Source organism: Cannabis sativa, chromosome 6, assembly GCF_029168945.1.
Source record: "Cannabis sativa cultivar Pink pepper isolate KNU-18-1 chromosome 6, ASM2916894v1, whole genome shotgun sequence".
NCBI lineage: Eukaryota > Viridiplantae > Streptophyta > Magnoliopsida > Rosales > Cannabaceae > Cannabis > Cannabis sativa.
In genome coordinates this window covers 62,932,655-62,952,838 of record NC_083606.1, presented here as the reverse complement: position 1 = coordinate 62,952,838, position 20,184 = coordinate 62,932,655, and the positions used below count along the sequence as shown (strand labels likewise).

The following is a 20,184-nucleotide window of genomic DNA, read 5'->3' as shown; positions in this document are numbered from 1 at the left end:
TCCTCATAGTCCACGCCTTCTCTTTGGGTATAACCCTTGGCTACAAGTCTAGCTTTGAAAGTTTCGACTTCGCCTCCGGCTCCTCTTTTCTTCTTGTAAACCCACTTGCATCCTATCGGATGATAGTCGTCGAGTGCGTCTACATATTCCCGAGACTTTGTTCTTTTTCATGGAATCCATTTCTGAATCCATGTCGGCTGACCATCGTTTCCGTTGCGGACTAGCCATTGCCTGTTTATAGGTTAATGGATCGTCATCAATACCGTCACCTACGACCATATTGATTTCACCATCCAAGCCATAACGAGCAGGTTTTGTTGAAACCCTCCCACTACGACGAGGTACGGTTGTCTTCGAACGAAACTTTAGTAGTAGATTGCTCGGTTGTTCAACTGAGGGAGTGGGATTGTCCTCTTCACGTGTGGAAGAGAACGGAACATTGGAAGGACTTATATCTGAAAGCATTTCCTCCAACACTACTTTACTTTGTGATTTGAAATTCTTAATATAGTCATCTTCAAGGAAAGTGGCATTTGTAGAAACAAACACTTTATCATCCTTGCGACTATAAAATAGTCCACCCCTAGTCTCTTTAGAATTACCGAGCAAACATGCAAACTTCGGTACGTGACTCAAGTTTGCCGTCTTTCTTTCTTAAGACATGAGCGGTGGCACCCTGCATTACGTAATGGCGTAAACTAGGTGTACGACCATTCCAAAGTTCTAAAGGTGTCTTGGGGATTGATTTAGATGGAACAACATTTAAAATGTCGATTTGCCATCCGAATTGCATATCCCCGAAGGACGTAGGTAGAGTTGAAAAACTAAGCATAGACCTAACCATTTCCAAAAGCGTGCGATTCCGTCTTTCTCGCAACTCCATTTCTTTGTGGAGTGCTAGGGGCGGTTAATTGAGATTCAATTCCAAGTTCAATTAAATGATCTTTGAACCGCATATCCATATATTCTCCACCCCTATCGGTTCGCAAGATCTTTAATGATTTACCTAATTGGTTTTGGGCCAAAGCATGAAATTCTTGAAACTTTGCAAATGTTTCGCATTTCTTATGCATAAGGTAAATATGTCCATATCTAGAGTAATCGTCAATGAAAGTGACGAAGTACTCATAACCACCTCGGGCTTTGACATTCAAAGGTCCGCAGACATCGGAATGCACTAACCCTAGAGGGATTTTGGCACGCTCTCCCTTTGCAGAGAAAGAACGTTTAGTCATTTTTCCTTCCCGCAGGACTCGCAACCGGCAATTCACCTAAGACGACATTTTTCAATGGACCGTCTTTGGTTAGCCTATTGAGTCTATCAAAGCCTATATGACCTAAACGTAAATGCCATAGATATGTTTCATTATCATCATCGATCTTTTGCTTTTTGTGGTTTCTAGGTTTAGCTACTTTAAAAAGTTCGTTATGTAGGGCAAATGGTGTTTCTGGTCTAAGAACATAAAGCCCCTGTTCCATGGATGCAACACAAATCCGCGAATGTCATTTCGAGAAATGGTAGAACCGTAATCCGAAAAATCTAATTTGTATTGTTGCAATTGTAAGCATGAAACGAAACTAAGTTTCTACTTTTGAAATTTGGGATGTATAAGACATTGTCTAATTCCAAAATTTTGTTTTGAAACTTGAGTTTGGCTTTTCCTCTAGCTCTAACCGAAACCATTTCGCCATTACCAACTTTAAGTTTCAACTCTCCGGATTTCAAATAATTCCAATTCTCAAGCAATTGCAATGAACAACTTACATGGTTTGTAGACCCGAATCAAGAATCCAAATGGATTTATCATTCTCTAACACACATGATTCGAAGACTAAAGCATTACTGCTTATTCGTTTGTTAATTGTTGTTCTTGCTTGTTCATTTTGTTGTGAAGTATAACTTGAGGAAGTGGAATCACTTTCTCTTATCTTCTCAACTAAGCTTGAAGTAGTAGGATTTATGGAGTTATGAACTATTTGCTCTTCAGAGTGAACAATTCCCAGCTTACTCGCTTACGGAATTTAAAGTCCATCATGAGCATATGTGAAGTATTACTCTGACAAGGAGTTTATAACTTCAAGTTCAATTGCTAAGATATTAACTAGGAGTGGAATGAGAAGGGGATTATAGACACTACAACACATCAATAAAACAGAAGTAAGATTTTGGTTCAAAATTCATACACAAGTTTCAGAAAATAACAGTCATGACATATGTTATAGAAATACTAAATCTAACATAGTTTATTTTCCAAGGTTTCCAACATAATGAAATGCGTCCCTAGTAGGCGAGAGTCAAAGATAACATTAGTTGAATAGAGTTGTCAGCTCATCTAAAATTAAACATTTTAGCAACCTTTTATTCGATCAAAATGAGAATCCAACGTTGTCCCGGTAGGCGAGAGTCAAGGTTATTCTCATTTTATGAGCTTCCACCATTGTTTCATGTTCTATGAGTTTATCTCTAAGTAGTCACCGTAGGGGAGAGTCTAAATAGAGACGAAAACTCACAAAACACTTATCAAATGAAATCTTACGGTGTTAAAAGTGTTCAACGAATAACCATCCATAGGGGACGAAGTCTAGCGTCTCGAGGTTATATTGAATAAGTTTAACTATTGTAAGACCAACAATGGAGATCGAATATCTTTTGATTAAAAGCTCATTGTTTAAAAAAGATATATATGTATTTTGTATAATCATAATATTCGATATTATAATAATGAAAAATTACAAATTAAAGTTGGTTTAATTAAAATCAACTTTAATTAATTTTCAATTATTATTTAAATTTGAAAAATAAATTCAAATAAATATCGAATAAGTTCCATAATATAATAATGAAAAATTAAAAATCAAAATTGATTTAAATAAAAAATCAACTTTAATTAATTTTCAATTATTAATTAAATTCAAAAATTTGAATTTTAAATGGAACAAATTTGAAAATATCTTGTTTAAGTTGTTTTAGAAAGAATCTAAAAAAATCAACTTAAATATCTTTCAAATCAGATTTAATTAAATTCAAAATTAAGTTGTAACCACTTAATTTTGTAGATATTTTAAGTTAAATATTCAAAAAAGATATTAACCTAAAAATATCTAAGATATTCCATTTTAAGTTAATATTTGAAAAATATCAACTTAAAAAATATCTAAAGAATCTTAATAACCAATTCCTAAAATTCCTCAACTTAATTTAAAATTTTGAATTCAAAAGATATTCGATTTAAGTTGGTTAGTTATGTATAACTAAATATCAACTTAAATAGGAATATTTAATGAAAAATTTAAAATAAGTTCCAGAAAGAATCTAGATGGTTATAATTCTATATTTAATTAAATACAAGAAAATACATATAGTTTAGCTTAGAATATTAAATTCTTTAAACTATGATTTTCTAAATTAATTTCAAAATAAATGAAATTAATTATGTTGCTAATTCAATTTTAATTAGGTTAAACTAGTGTAATTAACCCTAGTACGATCATTCAAATCAGGCAAATGGGCCTTCACAATTGGGGTAGTTTGTGTGAGGGGGTGCTGGGTTCAGTATGTCGTACCCACTTCTATGGCTCCCAACTCTCACACAAGGCCCAAAAGAGAGGAATTTAACCTTAATAAGAACAACTGTTATTAATTGAATAGGCCCAAAAACTAAATGGGCCTAAATAAATCCTATCAATAATTATGATAATTTATTTTAGCAACATTAACCTATATGCATCTATAATAAAATTAAACACATAGGCTCACACAGGCACACTTTGGATGGGTCCTATCATGTTGCTAGGTCATACACAGATGAAAGAAGATTGTAAATTATACCTGTTACAAATTATTATCTTGACCAAGGGAGCCATCAGATCATTAGATCTGGCAAAAGGTAACCATGGCTATTTGCAATCAAGTAATAATAGGTTTTGAAAACTTACACATAAGTTAAAACACATACTCCTGCAACGGGGTTAATTTGGATAGTTGGAAGTAGGATTTATTTAATTTTTTATTTTTTTATTTTTTTTTTATTTTTTTATAATAAATTTCGAATAAATAAATAATTAAATAAAAATTTAATATTCGAAAAAAATAATTTCGGAATTAAAAAATAAATTTCGAAAATTTAAAAAAAATTTAAAAAATTAAACCTACTTTTTATCTTATATCTATTTAAAATTACATGATTATAAATATCTTATTTTAAATAAGGTCAAAATATCTAAAAAGATTTAAAAAAAAATCTTAAAAGATAAGATATTTTTAAATATCTTAAAAGATAAGATATTTTAAAATATCTTAAAAGATTTTATAAATATCTTAAAAGATATTTTTAAAAATATCTTAAAAGATATTATAAATATCTTAAAAGATATTATAAATATCTCAAAAGATATTATAAATATCTAAAAAATCTGACCTTAAATTTAAAAAAAATATAATCAAATTTAAAAATAAGATAGGTTTTTAAGCAAAAAGATAATTACTAATTCTATTCAAATTCAAATTACACTAATATCTTGAATTAATTTAAAAAAAAATAAATTAATTCAAAATGATAATTAGAATTGAATTAGGAATAGTATTAGTATATATACAAAACTATACAAAAATTTGGAAGTTAATTCCATGAAAAGGTATGAAAAATTGAAGAAAAGGGAAAAAAAACCGAAACTGTACGGACAGTTCTGCGATCGCAGAAAATATCAGCACAGCCCCGATTTTGTCAAATCTTCAAAAAATCATAACTAATTCAAATAAAATCCAAATTGAGTTCTGTAAAAGGCTAACTTGCTTAATTTTTTCCATACTATCCAATAAAAATAATTACAGAATCGAAATCACAATTATTTATCACGAAAATTTCACAAACATCAATCATTCATCAAATAACACTCAATACAACATGATACCATCCAAAGAACATACAAACAATCGTTTTAAAGTCCAAATTTCATGTAAGTAAATCAATTACCATGGCTCTGAGGCCAGTTGTTGGATATTATTTTACCAGGATCTTAGATCTACTCACAAGTATGTTTATTAACATCCTAAATATGAACTTTCTAAAACGATAAATTAAACACATATAAAGTTTAGAAACCTTACATTGGGTGCAGCGGAATTATAATGACTCCTTCCGTTCAGATCTCTAACCCTTGATTCCTTTACGTAGCGAGTATTATCAAGATCCGAACACGGATCTTCTTCTCTCGAATCCTTGATGTTGTATCTCCTTTGCTGTTGATCTTTCTTCACAATCTTCCTCACTATGATTGAGGTATTGTTTGATGTGTGTGGGCACTACTCTAATCACTAAGAGAGGTTCGAAATTTTGAGGAAGAAAAGAGAGAGAGAGTGGCAGCTAGAGAAGAGAGTGGAGGCTCAGGTTTTTCTGATTCAGAAAGTGTAATTTTCCTGAAGCCTTCACTATCTATTTATAGCATTCCTCTAGGGTTTGATTTGAATTATATGGCATTAAAATAATGAAAAAATCATTTAAAAAAGATAACATAAGTGGCTGGCCCTAGGCTAGGTGGAATTTGGGCCTTGATTTTTGCAATTTTGCAATTTTACCACTTTTTTGTATCTGATTTTCTCAAAAATGCCAATTTCCTAATTCAATCATTTAAATGCCAATTCTAACTATTTAATAACTATAAATAATTATTAAATAATATTGTCATTTATCATATTTATTAATTGAACCATACAAAGTATCATAATTAACAAATATGCCCCTGTTAACTCTTTCTTTACAATTTCGCCCTTACTTAGTGAAAATTTCACAAATAGACATAGTCTAATTTGTGAATTATAATTGATTAATCAAAACCAATTACATGAGTCTTACAAACAATATTATCTCAACTAGTGGGGGGACCATGGGTCTATATAGCGAGCTTCCAATAAGTAGATCAAGAATTTAGCACTAAAATTCACTAACTTATTAATTCTTCGTTGAATCCACGCATAGAACTTAGAATTGCACTCTCAGTATATAGAATGCTCTATATGTTCCACCATATAGACACATCATTAGTTATCCATTGTTATAATCCTAATTTGATCAATGATCCTCTATATGAATGATCTACACAGTAAAGGGATTAAATTACCGTAACACCCTACTATGTATTTTATCCTTAAAACACTTGACCCCGTATAAATGATATTTCAGCTTATGTGAAATGAGATCTCCACCATTTATTTTCGTTTGGTCAAGCTCGAAGGAAATCATCCTTTGCTTACTATTTGCCAGATAGAAGCTATAGATTCCATGTTTATGCTAGCGCTCCCACTCAATTGCACTACCGTGTTCCCAAAATGTACGTATCACCCTGACCTAAAAGTAGGCTTAACTAACAAATCAAAGAACACGAATAGCCTTTCAAGATTGAGCCTAATCATAACAGGATTAAGATCATTTGATCTAGGATCAACTTGGCGATATTGACTTGAATAGATTTTACGGTAACTTTAATTAAATCTAATTCAAAGTTCAATATCGGTCCCTTCCGATGCATACTCCATGCATCCAACCTGAGCTTTACTTTAACCAATGTTCTGGAAAGAACATAGTATTTCTCCAAATACAAGTAAACTCTTGTTGTAGATTATCATATCAGTAAAACCCAGTGTCTGATAAATCTAGGAAACTTTATTCACATAGTCATGTTTACTTTCCAATGTGATGACAGCACAATAAACATGATCAAGTATGTGAAAAGGGTTTAAGATGAATTTATAAATCAATTAGACAAGCAATTGATAAAGTGAGCCAAAACATACACAAATGAATGAAAAATACTTCTGTTTCTTTATTGATGTTGAATAAAATAGATTACATTGAAATGGAGTTTTATTTAGGGCATAAAACCTAACAATAACATACTTATTTTTGTCTCTCCTTTTACTCTTATTCATTATATTTTTCTTTTTTTTAAAAAAAAAATTAATAATACTTTAAAATTAATCATAAACTTAATTAATAACAATAAATTAAAAAAGTTAAATAAAAAATGAGAAAATATCTAATCTAATGGGAATTCAAATTTAAAACTAATTAAAAATTATAAAAAAAAATGTTAAATTTAGGTAATGATAATAAATGAGAAAAAAATAAAATAATAATAAGAAAATATAAATTGGAATTCATATTTGAAACTAAAAAATCATAGTAAATTTTTTTAAATATAATTAACTAATGATTATAAAATATTAATAATAAATCTAAATTTATTATATATCACCTATCACGGTTTTTTGAAAAAAAAATTAACAAAACACTAATATAACAAATGCCTCTAAATAAACCTAATAGAAGTCTAAAAGATTAAAATTTTTATATTTTTTTTTTAAATAATAACTCCAAATCTATTATATAGCACTTAGCTATCACGTTTTTTTTTTAAAAAAAAAAATAAAAAAATAACAAAACACTAATATAAGAAATATCTCTAAATAAACTAAATAGAGGTCTAAAAGATTAATAAAAACCTAAGAATAAATTTAATAGCTTCTTAACTTAGAAACTAATTTTTTTTATTGTTAATTACCTGCATTAGATTTTCCTATAGGATAAATGGTAAATATATTGAGTATTTAATAATTGATAAATGATTAAAAAAAAACAATAGAGGGAAAATATGAATAAAATAATAATCATCTCTCATCAATAAAAATCACAGACTTATAAGAAATTCTCACATTCTACAAACTCTAATCTTTATTCTCCATCATGAGAGAAGAAAAGAGAAGTTATAGTAGACTGAATTACGAATTTAAGAGAAATAATTTAGGATATATATAAATTCTACTAAGTGATAGAAAAAAAAATTAAAAAGCCATAAAATATATCATTTTTAAAAATTTTAATTTTTTTTTTAAAAAAGGATAAGCAAAACGTGAGATTTTTTTAGAAAATGTCATTTTTTAAAATGTTAATTAAAAAAAAAAAGAAGAAAAAAAGAAAAAACCAAAAAAAAAAAAAAGAAAGATAAAACTATTTAATGATGTTAATTTAAAAATATTAATTTAAGCAAAACGTGTGAACTTTTTTAAGAAAATGTTATTTTTAAAAATGTTAATTTAAAAGAAAAAAGAAAGAAAAATAAAAACAAAAAAAAAAAAAATAAAACTATTTAATGATGTTAAGCAAAACGTGGAATGATGTTTTTTTTTTAATTAGTTATTTTTTTGAATTTTTTTTAGGGAAAAAAACAGAAAAATACAAAAAAGGAAAAAAAATTACAAAAATACTTTGGGCCGGCCCATTAAACATTTATACAGTCCACATACAAATATTTACAAAAATACCACATGCACTAAGCCTTCAGCTGTACAGAGCGAACGATGAAGGTGAAAATACCGCGATCGTTTCAAAACTGCAAAACAACCAAAATGAAACCAAAACGATAAAAATACAACTATTAATTCAATTGATCTGATTCAAATAAAACTGATGAAAAAGCACAATGACCACAACTATATTAAATTGAATTAAGTGTTGTGATTTTTCAAATTGATTTACAGTTGCATCATTATTTTATATTAGTTTAATTCAATTGTTTGCAAGAATTTATTTTGGAAATAAGAAAAGGAGAAAACACTTTGAGAAATAGTTAGTTTCTGAAATAAATTTAAACGTTTCTTAATAGTTTCATTTTAGTTTTATTATAGTTTATTAACAGCAATAAAATAAATAAAAATGACAAAAGCAGGAATCAGAACAGGAAATATAAGACTTGAACAAAGGGAAGAAAATAGAAGTAAGTTTCTACTCTATTTCATAACAGAATCAAACCAGTTTCAATATCGTTGCCTTGCACTAATAACAATTTCAAAATCACAAGAAAAAAAGACATTCCATTCCTAGTCTTCTGCAATGGACAATTTGATGATCGAATGAATTATGAAAATTATGAAGCTAGTGGACATTACATTTCAGTCAATTGTAACTATGAAGAATTACAACGAAAGCTGAAAGAGGTCCTGGAATGCAACTAAAAAAACACTATTTTGCAACAATAAATATAAATTGTAAATAAACAAGTATACAAACTATAATAAAACTATAAAAAAACTAAAAACAAACTGACAAGCAGAAACAACTCTACGAATATAAACTACAAACATCTAAATCGAATTGTTACCTAAAAAAGAACAGCAAACAACTATACCTAATAATATTCCCAAAACACATCATACATAAACATATTAAACTATTAAAAAACTAGAAAAAAAAAACTCAAATTCACTGATTAGAGACACTAAAACAAAAACAAATGTTTCAAAATATCTAAAAAAAACTAGAAACACAAACAGAACATAAAACACAACAAAAATGAAACGAAAGTAATAAGAAACAAACTAAAATGCCAAAACCAAGAACAAAATAAAATTGATTAAACAAAATTAAAGTCCTAAAAATCCAAAGAAAACCAAACGAAATTTTAAAATGAAAAACCTAAAATATCACAAACTAGAAAAAACCAAAACGATGAAATGGAAATACAAGAAAATGTTTAAAATGGGGGGAAACGAAAATGAAACCGAAAATAAACCTCAGTTCGAACAGCAGCACCAACATTATTATTTTTCCCATAAACATCTTCAGCCATTTTTTCTTGCACACCGACCTTTGTTTTCTTCTTAGGAGGAGCTCTCCCACGCTTCGTTAATGGAGGAGCAAAATTAGAGTCTTCCTCCTCAATAAAAGGACGTTTTCCCTTAGCTTTATTAGCTAGTGATTTCAAACCCATTTTGAATTTTTTTTTTGAACAGGGGAAGGAGATGAAGAAGAACGAGTCACATCCATTTTATATAAAGATTGGGAAACAAAAAGAAAGAGAGAAAAATGTTATGGGATGGTTTAGTGGGAGTTAAAAAAATTTTGAAGAACAAAAATGAGAGGGAAAATGGTTGAGGAATCGTGGGGAGTTAAGGTTCAACAATGGATGTTATTTGTTATTTCAAAAAAAAAAAAAACTGAAATGAAATAAAAAAATCAAAGGAAAACAAAAGAAAAAGAGAGAGGGAAGTGATTGAGGAATGCATGATGGTTGATAGGGGAGTTGACGTGAGTAGTGCATAGATGTGATGTGTATGTGGTATATGTGTAATAAAATATAGAGAAAAGGTAAAAAAGTTGCTTTAACCGTGTGTAGGTTTATATGTAATAAAGTGTATAATTTGTATTTTTGGTGTAAAAATTTCTTTTTTTTATTAATTATTAAATTAATTAATATTTAATGTAATTAAAAAATATGAAAAAAAGAGAAAGATCTCGAGTAAATAAAACTATTTTAGGGTGACAGTAGGGGTGTTCACAAAGTATCTGATCCAATCCAATCCGCACGATCCAATCCAATCCAATCCGCAAAATGCGGATATCCGCACTTGTGCGGATTGGATTGGATTGAAAAATCTAAAATCCGCACTTGTGCGGATTGGATGTTGTTTGACCTCAAAAAGTAACCGATCCAATCCAATCCGCACTTAATTATATATATTTTTAAAAAATTATAATATGTAATATATATTAATTAAAAAAAGACACAAACTTCTAATTTCTTAATCTTTTTTAGTAATATATTGAGTTGGTGCATTTTATTTATTTTGTAATAAAAAACACGAGAAAAATAATTCTTATCCACATAGACACATACACATAAAATTTAAATATATATATACTAGTTTATTTATTTTAGTAATTAGATACATATATATTTTAGTGTAAATCTAAAAATAAGTATATATATATTGATATATATGTATATTGGTTTAATTTGTATATAAATAGAGATGGAAATAGATATTAGTATTGGAGATTAAGAAACAATAGTCTTTTTTTAATTTTTTTTTTTTTATGAAATATTAAATAATTTATTATTAAAAAAGTAACCGATCCAATCCGCATTATTGCGGATTGGATTGGATTGGATTTAAACTCTTATGCGGATCGGATTGGATCCAAAATATGAAATCCGCACTTAGTGCGAATTGGATGTTGTTTGACCAAAAAAGTGCGGATTGGATCGGATGAACACCCCTAGGTGACAGCCTCATACTTCTTTTTTATATATATATATATATATAGATTGTGTGTTCTATTGGAATAAATATTAGAGTCGATTCAAGATGCCAGTGGGCACAGGTATTAGCTATAGTGAGCAACACACACATACCATCAACCTATAAATAACCAATCAGTATTCGGTACTCAAGTTTCGAGTTTTGTGTTCCAAGAAATCCAGAATAAGGGTTTCCTCTAGTTTCGGTGATAATCTCCCTTGAGATTATAAGAACTGAGGCGTTTTCAGAGTTCAACCGCCATTGTCACTCTCCTCTATACGTCTCAACTCCCAGGTTTATTACACATTATTTGCTATATTTGATCAATTTCCGTTTTCACTTCTCACTCAGAGGAAGGACATATCGGAAGACTAAAGTTTTTCCGTTTTGATTATCTTTCTCTGCTTGAGTTTCTTTCTTTGGGCGGGAATTTAGAAAATTCTAATAAATTTTCCTCTCAATTTGATTTCATGCAGAGTTAAGGCGATTCGTGAATCGAGACCCATGGAAAACTTTCATGGCGGTAACAATTACTCCAAACCTTCAAGAATAAAAATTCCGCCGGGGATGAAGACACAGCAGTTGATGATTGGGAGCAGCGGCCGTTACCAGACCAGTGCCATTAGCGCAACCTTCGATTCGTTTGCCGATAATCCTGACCACAACTCTTCGATCATTAGGTACTTGCGCTCTGGTTCTGCAATCGCCGGAAATCTTGCATTGGCCGAAGAAAAGGTGATCGATGCTACAAAACATTGTAATCCGTTCCATCATTACGGCGGTAATGGTAATTCTGGACACAGCGGTTTCGTTTCCAGAGGATTCGGATCGTCGTCTGTGTTGTCGCCGATGAAGAACATGATGGACCGGTCGTCGCAGGTTTACAGGACACCAGTGAAGGCGGTGGAGGGAGAGGAAGTTTTGGTAATGGACGGAGTTCCGGTTAGTAACGGAGTTGGAAGCTCTCGCTACAGCTCCAAAATTCAGGTTTCTTTCTTTCCCTGTTCTTTTAACTATAAAATAATGTATGTTTTGATAAGGAAAAGTAGTTTCCGTAAGAACACATCCAATGCAGAGTTTTTAATTTTGTGTCGTTTGTTAATTCAAAAACTTTCAAGTAATTTTATCTTATTAAAGAAAGTATTATATGAATAGTCAGTCGGGGCATATTTACCAAAAGTTGGATATTAGGGAATACAACATATTTACGATATGTTATGCCAAGTAGTCGGTTTTACATTTTTGAAACATTTATAGTTGATCCTTCTCAAATATTGGGGGAAGTAGATATGCTTTTTAAAGCTCTGAAGTCTTGATTTTAGAGTCTGCTAAAGTGAATATAGTTACAGTACATCTTTCTTTCTATAAAAGACATATTTTGCATTACCATGGTGGTCTAATCAATACCCTTTACTAAAGAAGCTATACTCGAAAGGATTCTGGAACTGGTATATTCTCTCTAGTAAAAGTATTTGGCTAGATTGTTGCACAAGGAACCAATTTTTTTTCATTTGTTTTTAGTTGTTCTCTAGTTATGGTACTATGTTGTTTACCATTGACTCTATCCAATCTTTGCCCTTTCCTTTTATTTGCTTTTCTAAATGAGCCTATTTGTTGCTTACTACATTGCAACTTGGAAGTTTCAATTTGTTTTTTTTTTTTTTGTTATGTTATCATGCTTTTCTCTGCTTTTCAACTTGATTGAGGGATGACTTCTGATCACATTACTACATTTGATTTTGATATCATATTTGAATTGATGAATCGCTTCTACACACTAGGCTGCTCATGGAAAAGAAAACCTCCGTCCAACTCGTTTGATCAACAAAAACAAAACCGAGGTGATTGACCATTAACACAGCATCTTATAGCTAAGTTGCTAATCATTCTATCTTTCTATTTCTCTGAGATTTTGTTTGTTCATGTCTAGACACCAGTGAGCAGCAAGCCTAAGAATAGCCCAGGACAATCCTCATATAGCCCAAAATCCCCTCTTCGGGCTATGACACCAACCCGAGCCACTTCACTCACCACATCAAAGGGCACCACCTCCTTTGACATGGCCTCAAGGGACTGGTGCCTTCAAGACGACGGTATTATTGTCGCTCTGCCATGTTCTTCCTCAACCAAGAAATCTCCATCAAGAGAAAGTATTAATGCATACATCAATGGGGTTCTCTATGGCCCTGCCAAAAAGAGATTGCCAGTATTTTCTGAAATTTGCTCTGACTAGTCATCTAAAGCTGTTTGGTCACTGGACAATTCAACATACATATAGGTATAATACATACACATACCCCTCTTGCTCTTTTCATACCGGAAGTTAAGACTTCCATGGCTTTTATTTCATTTCATAATTCATACCCCACTTTTTTCCCAGGAAAAAAAATAAATCATCTTACCTATAGCATATTATATTTAGATTAAACTGAGTATTGTCTTTACCTGGTTACATAGTTTTGCTCATTGATCTGTTACCAGTTACTATCCTTTCCTTCAAATTATAGGCACACATATTAGATATATAGATTTGGATGAAATGGTATACATATAGAAACTCAAATGACGAGGCTGAATATGTACACAAGACCTCCTCCATAATGATTTTCTTTGGGCTTGAACCTTTTGCTATTTTTGTGTATGAGGATGAGGTTTTATTGTTGCTATTTGCTAATAGCATTTCAATTTCTCTACTTGAATTAGGTGTATTTTCTCAACTCATTTTCATTCTTTCCAATTATAGAGAATGATGTCTATTTTTATTATTATTTACTGCAGATTTTCCCTTTCAGTAGTGGGAAGTAAAAGAAATTGACAAACAAACATAAAGAAAGAATCAATATTCAATACTTCAATTTTTGTGTGTACTTGCCCTATCTTTCTCAAAGATTACAAAATAATGAGTTCATGTTTCAAATTCCTTGCAGTATACACTTGTATATGGATTTTGTTATTTTCCATTCGAAATGACAAAATGTCCTTGAGCTTTCAATATTGACACAAAATTGTCTAGTTGATAAAAGTGACACCTAAAAAAAACTACATATGGTTAGAAATCTTTTAGTCTCCAATTTATTGTCTTTTAAAAATTTCATATGATACATTGTAAGAGTTTTTTTTTTCTTCCAAAAATGTTTGGTTGATATTTTTTAAAAAATATATCTATAGAATGATAAATATTTTAAAAGTTTTTAATAATAATGAAATAAAATAATTTGAAAGAGTAAGTGATGAAAACTTTGGATTTTTTTTTTACATGTTTTCGTAATTTTACAGTTTTTTTTTTTACTTTGTTTCTAAAATTGTTTTATGAGAACAGTATCAAACACTTGTGTTCGAAAAACATTTTTTAGCTTTCTTTTTTTTTTTTTAAAAAAAAAAATAATAATAAAAGGTTTCAAAAATTTAAAGGCACCTTATAACTACAAATGAAGACCGTCTTAGAATAAAAAATTAGAATGCTAAATAATTTGCATGCATAAAAATAATTGTGCCTAGGTAAAAAATACGTACCTTACTACATTCCCTAAAATTTTATTTTGTAATAACTGCCTTACCATGTGAGGAATTACTTATTGCCAGTCAAAATAGACAACACTTTAATAAATATGAATAAATTATTGTTTCTATCAATCTAGAAAAGAAGAAAAAATTATGCATTAAAAGTTCAATTTAATTTATAGATAACACATATTATAACGTGGTCCTAGTGGAAGTCGTATCTCCACGACTTTATTCATATTGTTTCTAACCATTTTATATTTCTTTTCCCATTTTTAAAAGTAATAGATGAAATGTGACAAAGAAGGTGATAAATTTCATGTACACACAATTCAAAAAACATATTACATAGGACTTCTTATTTATATAATAATTTTTCTTCAAATGCTGCCAACTTAAAAGCTGCCGAAACAATTTACATTAATTCTACGAAAAAAAAAAAAAACTCATTTCACCTATAAATCATTTCTCCCTCTTCTCTAAACTCTCTCCACCTCCAAACCAAAATAAATAAATAAAATAAATTTAAAAATTAAAAAAGAAAAAGAAATTGTGGAGAGATCGATGTGTGTATAGCCCAACTATAATCAAACACACCCACACAAAATGAGCTTGATTTTAGGCTTATTTTTTAGTCAAATTCTTCTTATTACCACCTCTAATGCTCAGCTTAGAGTTGGGTTTTACGGCGGATCATGCCCCGCCGCAGAGGCCATTGTCCGGACAGTAGTCCGAAACGCCGTCGTTGCAAACCCCAACACCGCCGCTAAGCTCCTTCGTCTTCATTTTCACGACTGTTTTGTCCAGGTATATATATATATATGTATGTACTATATGTCATAATATGTATACATTTTAAAAAATAGGTGATTCATGAGATGTATATATTTGGATTTTTGGGGGATGGAGCAGGGTTGTGATGGTTCGATTCTGATTGAAAGCGTTCCTAATGCGGAGAAAGATGCATTTCAGCACCAAGGTGTAGGAGGTTTTGAAGTTATAGATACGGCCAAAAGAGAATTAGAAGTCATTTGCCCTGGTGTTGTTTCTTGTGCTGATATTGTTGCCTTGGCCGCAAGAGACGCCATTACTTTGGTATATAATTATATATTATTATTATTGTTCGTATTTATTTTGGTAATTATTTGTGAAAATGATGAATATACATAATGTTTTAGGCTCGGGGACCGGTTTATGAGGTGCCTACAGGGCGAAGGGATGGTCGGATTTCGAATCTTCTTTTGGCGAGCGATATGCCAGAGGTTAGTGACTCAATTCAGCTAATAAAGGCCAAATTTCTAAGGAAAGGGCTCACAGATAGAGACCTTGTAGTCCTAACTGGTATTCTTTTCTTCTCTCTCTTCTTTCTCACTCTATCATCTCATTATGCATGCATGTTTGATGACTATGTGTGTTTGGTGAAAAACCCCAAAGTGATCGATATATATATATATATGATGATGATATGAATAATATTTGTTCATGTATATTTACTTTAATTTTTGCTATAAAGTAAAACTAATAATAACATATATATATACATATAAATACACTACACATATACATTTACTTATTGCATGTCGTGTATTATTATAAAATTAATTCACTATTTGTTATTATTATAGTCTTATTAAGTAACTATATTTTCCAAGAAAAAACACAGATAGTGGTGACCAGGTGTTTGGACCTTTTATTTAGTGTACATACTTATTTTGGTCTGAATGTATTGTGTCGATGAGATTATGGTTGGACATGAGAGGCTGCATGTTATGTTAGATAATCGATTTATTACTCAATCTGTTTTTATGTGTGCTTTCTTTGCATGTCTTCCATTTTCAAACCATATACAGACTTGGCTGTCTTTTTCCTCTCATTTATTCAGGTTAATTTATTATTATTTATACCATAAAATCAACAGAAAAAAATTACCCATAAATATATCTATATATTAATTGTGGTTATCTCTTTTTTTTCAAAAAATGTAGTTCTCTTCATTCAAAAAAAAAAAAAAATGGCTATGTAACTTTTTTAATTTATATTTTTCTATTAAAATTGACGGTTAAACTAATACCGTTAAATCAATCAATTAATTAATTTTTTTAAAAAAATAATTATAAATATTTAAATTTAATTTAAGAGTAATAATAAAATTAGATAATTATTATTTTTTTTATATAAAATTTGTATAATGGTCTTATTATTAGAGATAGAAATTTATACTATGGGGATGGGTAACCGCGGGGACACGCCCCTAATGGGGTGGGAATTTCCCGTCTTGGTGGTTAATGGGGCGGTGATGGGAGACAATTTCAATACCCAAAACGGGTATGGGGCGAGACAGGGATAATACTATCCACACCATATCCGACTCCGATATAGATATATATAATTTTTTTTTATTCTTAACATATATATAGTATATATATCATTGATAATTAAGATTATTTTGATTATCATCCATAATCAAAATTATATATCATATGCTTAAATTATGAAAATTTAATGATGATAGTAAACTGATGATCATTGTGAATTACATGTGTAAAGATATTTTCTTCTCGATTCTTTGTTTAATTTTTAATTTGTTGGGAGGCTTGAGAGGTATGAGACTATGATACTATAGGGTTATGATTTTTTTTTTCAAACTTTGAGACATTTAGTTTTTATTTTCTACTAGGTTATGCTTTTTTAGGTAGATTTGTCTTTTATCTTCTATGGATTATGAATGCATAATAAACATTTGTGAGAATATTGGTTTAATTTAATTTTTTTTTTCAATTATTTTAATTTTTTTTTTCATTTTGCCTTAATGGATACCCAATGGGTTCCCCATAATCGATGGGTATTCCCCTACCCCGAATTCGTAGGTTATTAGATAGGGATGGGCGAGGATGGAGGTATAAATAGGTAGCGGGAATGGGAGCGGAGATTGCATTCCCCATACATTAACTACTAGTCAATTTCCATTTCTACTTATTATCTTAAATTTTGTTTCCCACATTTAGTGTAATGTGTATAATGTGTGATTATGTATTATAAGTTGCTGAATATCTATATGTGTAATCATGTTTAAATGCAATGTGTAAAATGTTTGCATATGTTTTATTATCTCAGTTTTGCTACTCACAATACATTTAATAGTGGTATAGCTATTAACAATAAAACACAAAATTTTATCCTAAAAAAGTTTGAGAACCTACTTGTAGTATAAGTTATCATAAAAGTATCAATAAAGGTTATTTATAAATTGGTTCAATATCACATGAAAATTATATCCCATACAATTGAATAATAATATGTAAAGAGAAATTACATCTAATTTTTAATAAGTGGGAACTCATGTTAAATGCACTTTGAAATATTTTGCTTCATAAATGTGTCTAGTTTATATATAATTTATGTGTGTATTACTCATACTAATAATTAATACTATTCGTGTTGTGTACATACACGTATATAGCTGCGCATACTATTGGAACTACAGCATGCTTCTTCATGACCAAAAGGTTGTACAACTTTTTTCCCAGAGGAGGAGGATCCGACCCTGCCATAAATCCTAGTTTCCTTCCGGTGTTGAGGGCGAGATGCCCCCTGAACGGTGATGTGAATGCACGACTGCCGATCGACCAAGGGAGCGAACAAACATTTGACATCCACATCATGCAGAACATCATGAATGGATTTGCTGTGTTGGAGTCTGATGCTAGGCTTAGAGACGATGTCACCACAAGAACTGTAATGGACTCCTACCTTGGTCTCTTTAATAATCCTCTCTTTAATCGACCATTTTTTCAATCTGATTTTGCTGACTCAATGGTGAAGATGGGCCAGATTGGTGTCAAGACTGGTTTTCAAGGAGAGATTAGGAGAACTTGTAGTAGATTCAACTGAAAAAATGATGATGAAATGATCATCATATAAAATATTATATAAGATCTGTATGTACGTACCTCCAGCTAGTATTATGTTTACTGTTTAATTAATTAATAAGCTTAATTAAACAATGGTGTCACTTATATTCATATTGATTTGAGTTTTTGTATTACAAACAACACACTATAAATATTTTATGACTATATATAAAAAGTCTACCGCATCATCTCAGAGAAACATTATTGCTGTAATTATTCCATACTTACGGGGCATCTGATACTTGTTCTATTTTGTATGAAGTACCAACAAAATAATTAATGCTATTGGAGGTTTTCTAAGTGAACCAAGGCAGCATTATGACCCTGTTCGAACACATATAATGAGGGATAGTAGATCATCATACAATATATTTTTTTTATAGAAACCAACAATAAGTTGCACCAATTAGACCACTTGGTTTTAATTTTTAACAAATGCCTCAACAGAACTATGCACTTAGGCCTCCACAAGCACCACCTTACTGCCACACAGAGCCAAGTAGGCCTGAACATAAAAACCGCTAAACCGTGGGAACCGCCTAACCCATTAGAATCCGCCCATTAAAAACCCGCAAAAATTGGATTGGGTTAAATTTTAACCCGCTGTTTGGCGGGCGGGTACGGGTTAGCCTATAAACGGGCGGGTTCAACCCGTACCCGTAATATATTATTATTATTATTATTTTTAAAAAAAATTAATTTATACCTGCCTAAAAGAAACTAAAACAAAAAAAAACCTAAAACTAAATCCCTAAATCTTTCCCCCTTCTTCACAGTCGCACGCCAGCGTCCCCCTCCCCCTTATTCTCCGCTCGTCGTCGTTCCCCCCTTCTTCGTCGGACCGTCGACAGTCGCCGCCGCCACTTCCAGCCCAGGACGTTCACCCACCCAGCCCAGGTATACATTTTATAATCTCTTACTTTCTGAGATTTAGGGATTTTGTGAAACAATTATGTGCATAGTATTATTCTCTTTTGATGTCTTCATCTTCATCCATGTGTATAGCACTTTTTTCTATACGACCCACAAATCTTGGTTTGGTGATGGCTGGGTCAATTCATTCTTTTCCCTCGCGTTTCATCGACAAGAGGGGTATTTGTTAAGAAACCATATATCACTTTTTAAGTTTTTATCGTGATAGTGTGCAAGATCAGGCAATGGTGTTCTGGTCCTCACATTTAACTTGACTTGTTTTTTTCTTTTGTATTTGTTTGCTTGGTTTCAGAGTACGTAGTGGTATTGAGTGATACGTTTTATAGGTCATTATTTGTTTTGTTGAAGCAATTTGTAATCTAAATCTAAGGTATTATTTTATTTTTTTTTTCTTAATTCGTTAGATGATGACAGTGTCAATTTTATTATCATGAAAATTAGAGGACATGCGTGGTAGAGTATTATAAACTTCATATATAAAAATTAGAAAATGAAGAAGGACAAGTACATGTTCTTCATTTTGCAAGGATGAAAATGATTGCTAATGTGTCACATATACAACCAATTGAGTATATTATGCTATGACAATAATAATAAGAGATTATTAAAAAAAAGAGACTAATAATAGAAAAAAAAAACAGCCATTAGTTATTCAAAGTGGAATGCGTGAAGGATTTTAAATCACACCAAATTATATAATATATATATAAATATATATATATCGAAAAGGCTTCTTTGAGTTTGAGTCCGAGTACTCTTTGTGAA

At 30.6% G+C, this 20,184-nt stretch overlaps 1 protein-coding gene across 3 annotated transcripts; it reads left to right on the top strand.

Moving 5' to 3' along the window:
* The first annotated feature begins 11,080 nt into the window (after nucleotides 1-11,080).
* On the top strand, nucleotides 11,081-18,685 carry LOC115724616 (peroxidase 43). Of its 3 annotated transcripts, none has more exons than XM_061117379.1 (5): nucleotides 11,081-11,368; nucleotides 11,551-15,382; nucleotides 15,488-15,670; nucleotides 15,754-15,916; nucleotides 18,036-18,685. In XM_061117379.1, the coding sequence occupies exons 2-5, from the start codon at nucleotides 15,182-15,184 to the stop codon at nucleotides 18,464-18,466; spliced, it is 978 nt and encodes a 325-aa protein (XP_060973362.1). In that variant the 5' UTR covers nucleotides 11,081-11,368; nucleotides 11,551-15,181; the 3' UTR covers nucleotides 18,467-18,685. The 3 variants fall into 3 exon arrangements, with proteins under 3 accessions (XP_060973362.1, XP_030509800.1, XP_060973363.1); XM_061117380.1 differs by lacking the exons at nucleotides 15,488-15,670; nucleotides 15,754-15,916; nucleotides 18,036-18,685 and having other exon boundaries at nucleotides 11,114-11,368; nucleotides 11,551-12,061; nucleotides 12,856-12,915; nucleotides 13,005-13,352; nucleotides 13,853-14,068; XM_030653940.2 differs by lacking the exons at nucleotides 15,488-15,670; nucleotides 15,754-15,916; nucleotides 18,036-18,685 and having other exon boundaries at nucleotides 11,095-11,368; nucleotides 11,551-12,061; nucleotides 12,856-12,915; nucleotides 13,005-13,791.
* The last annotated feature ends 1,499 nt before the right edge of the window (nucleotides 18,686-20,184 follow it).

Bases quoted from the DNA above. Each gene is read 5' to 3' on its own strand.
- LOC115724616 (XM_061117379.1), top strand. From the start codon at position 15,182: ATGAGCTTGATTTTAGGCTTATTTTTTAGTCAAATTCTTCTTATTACC. The intron at 15,671-15,753 runs GTATATAATTAT...ATAATGTTTTAG, and splicing joins CAAGAGACGCCATTACTTTG to GCTCGGGGACCGGTTTATGA. The intron at 15,917-18,035 runs GTATTCTTTTCT...ACACGTATATAG, and splicing joins AGACCTTGTAGTCCTAACTG to CTGCGCATACTATTGGAACT.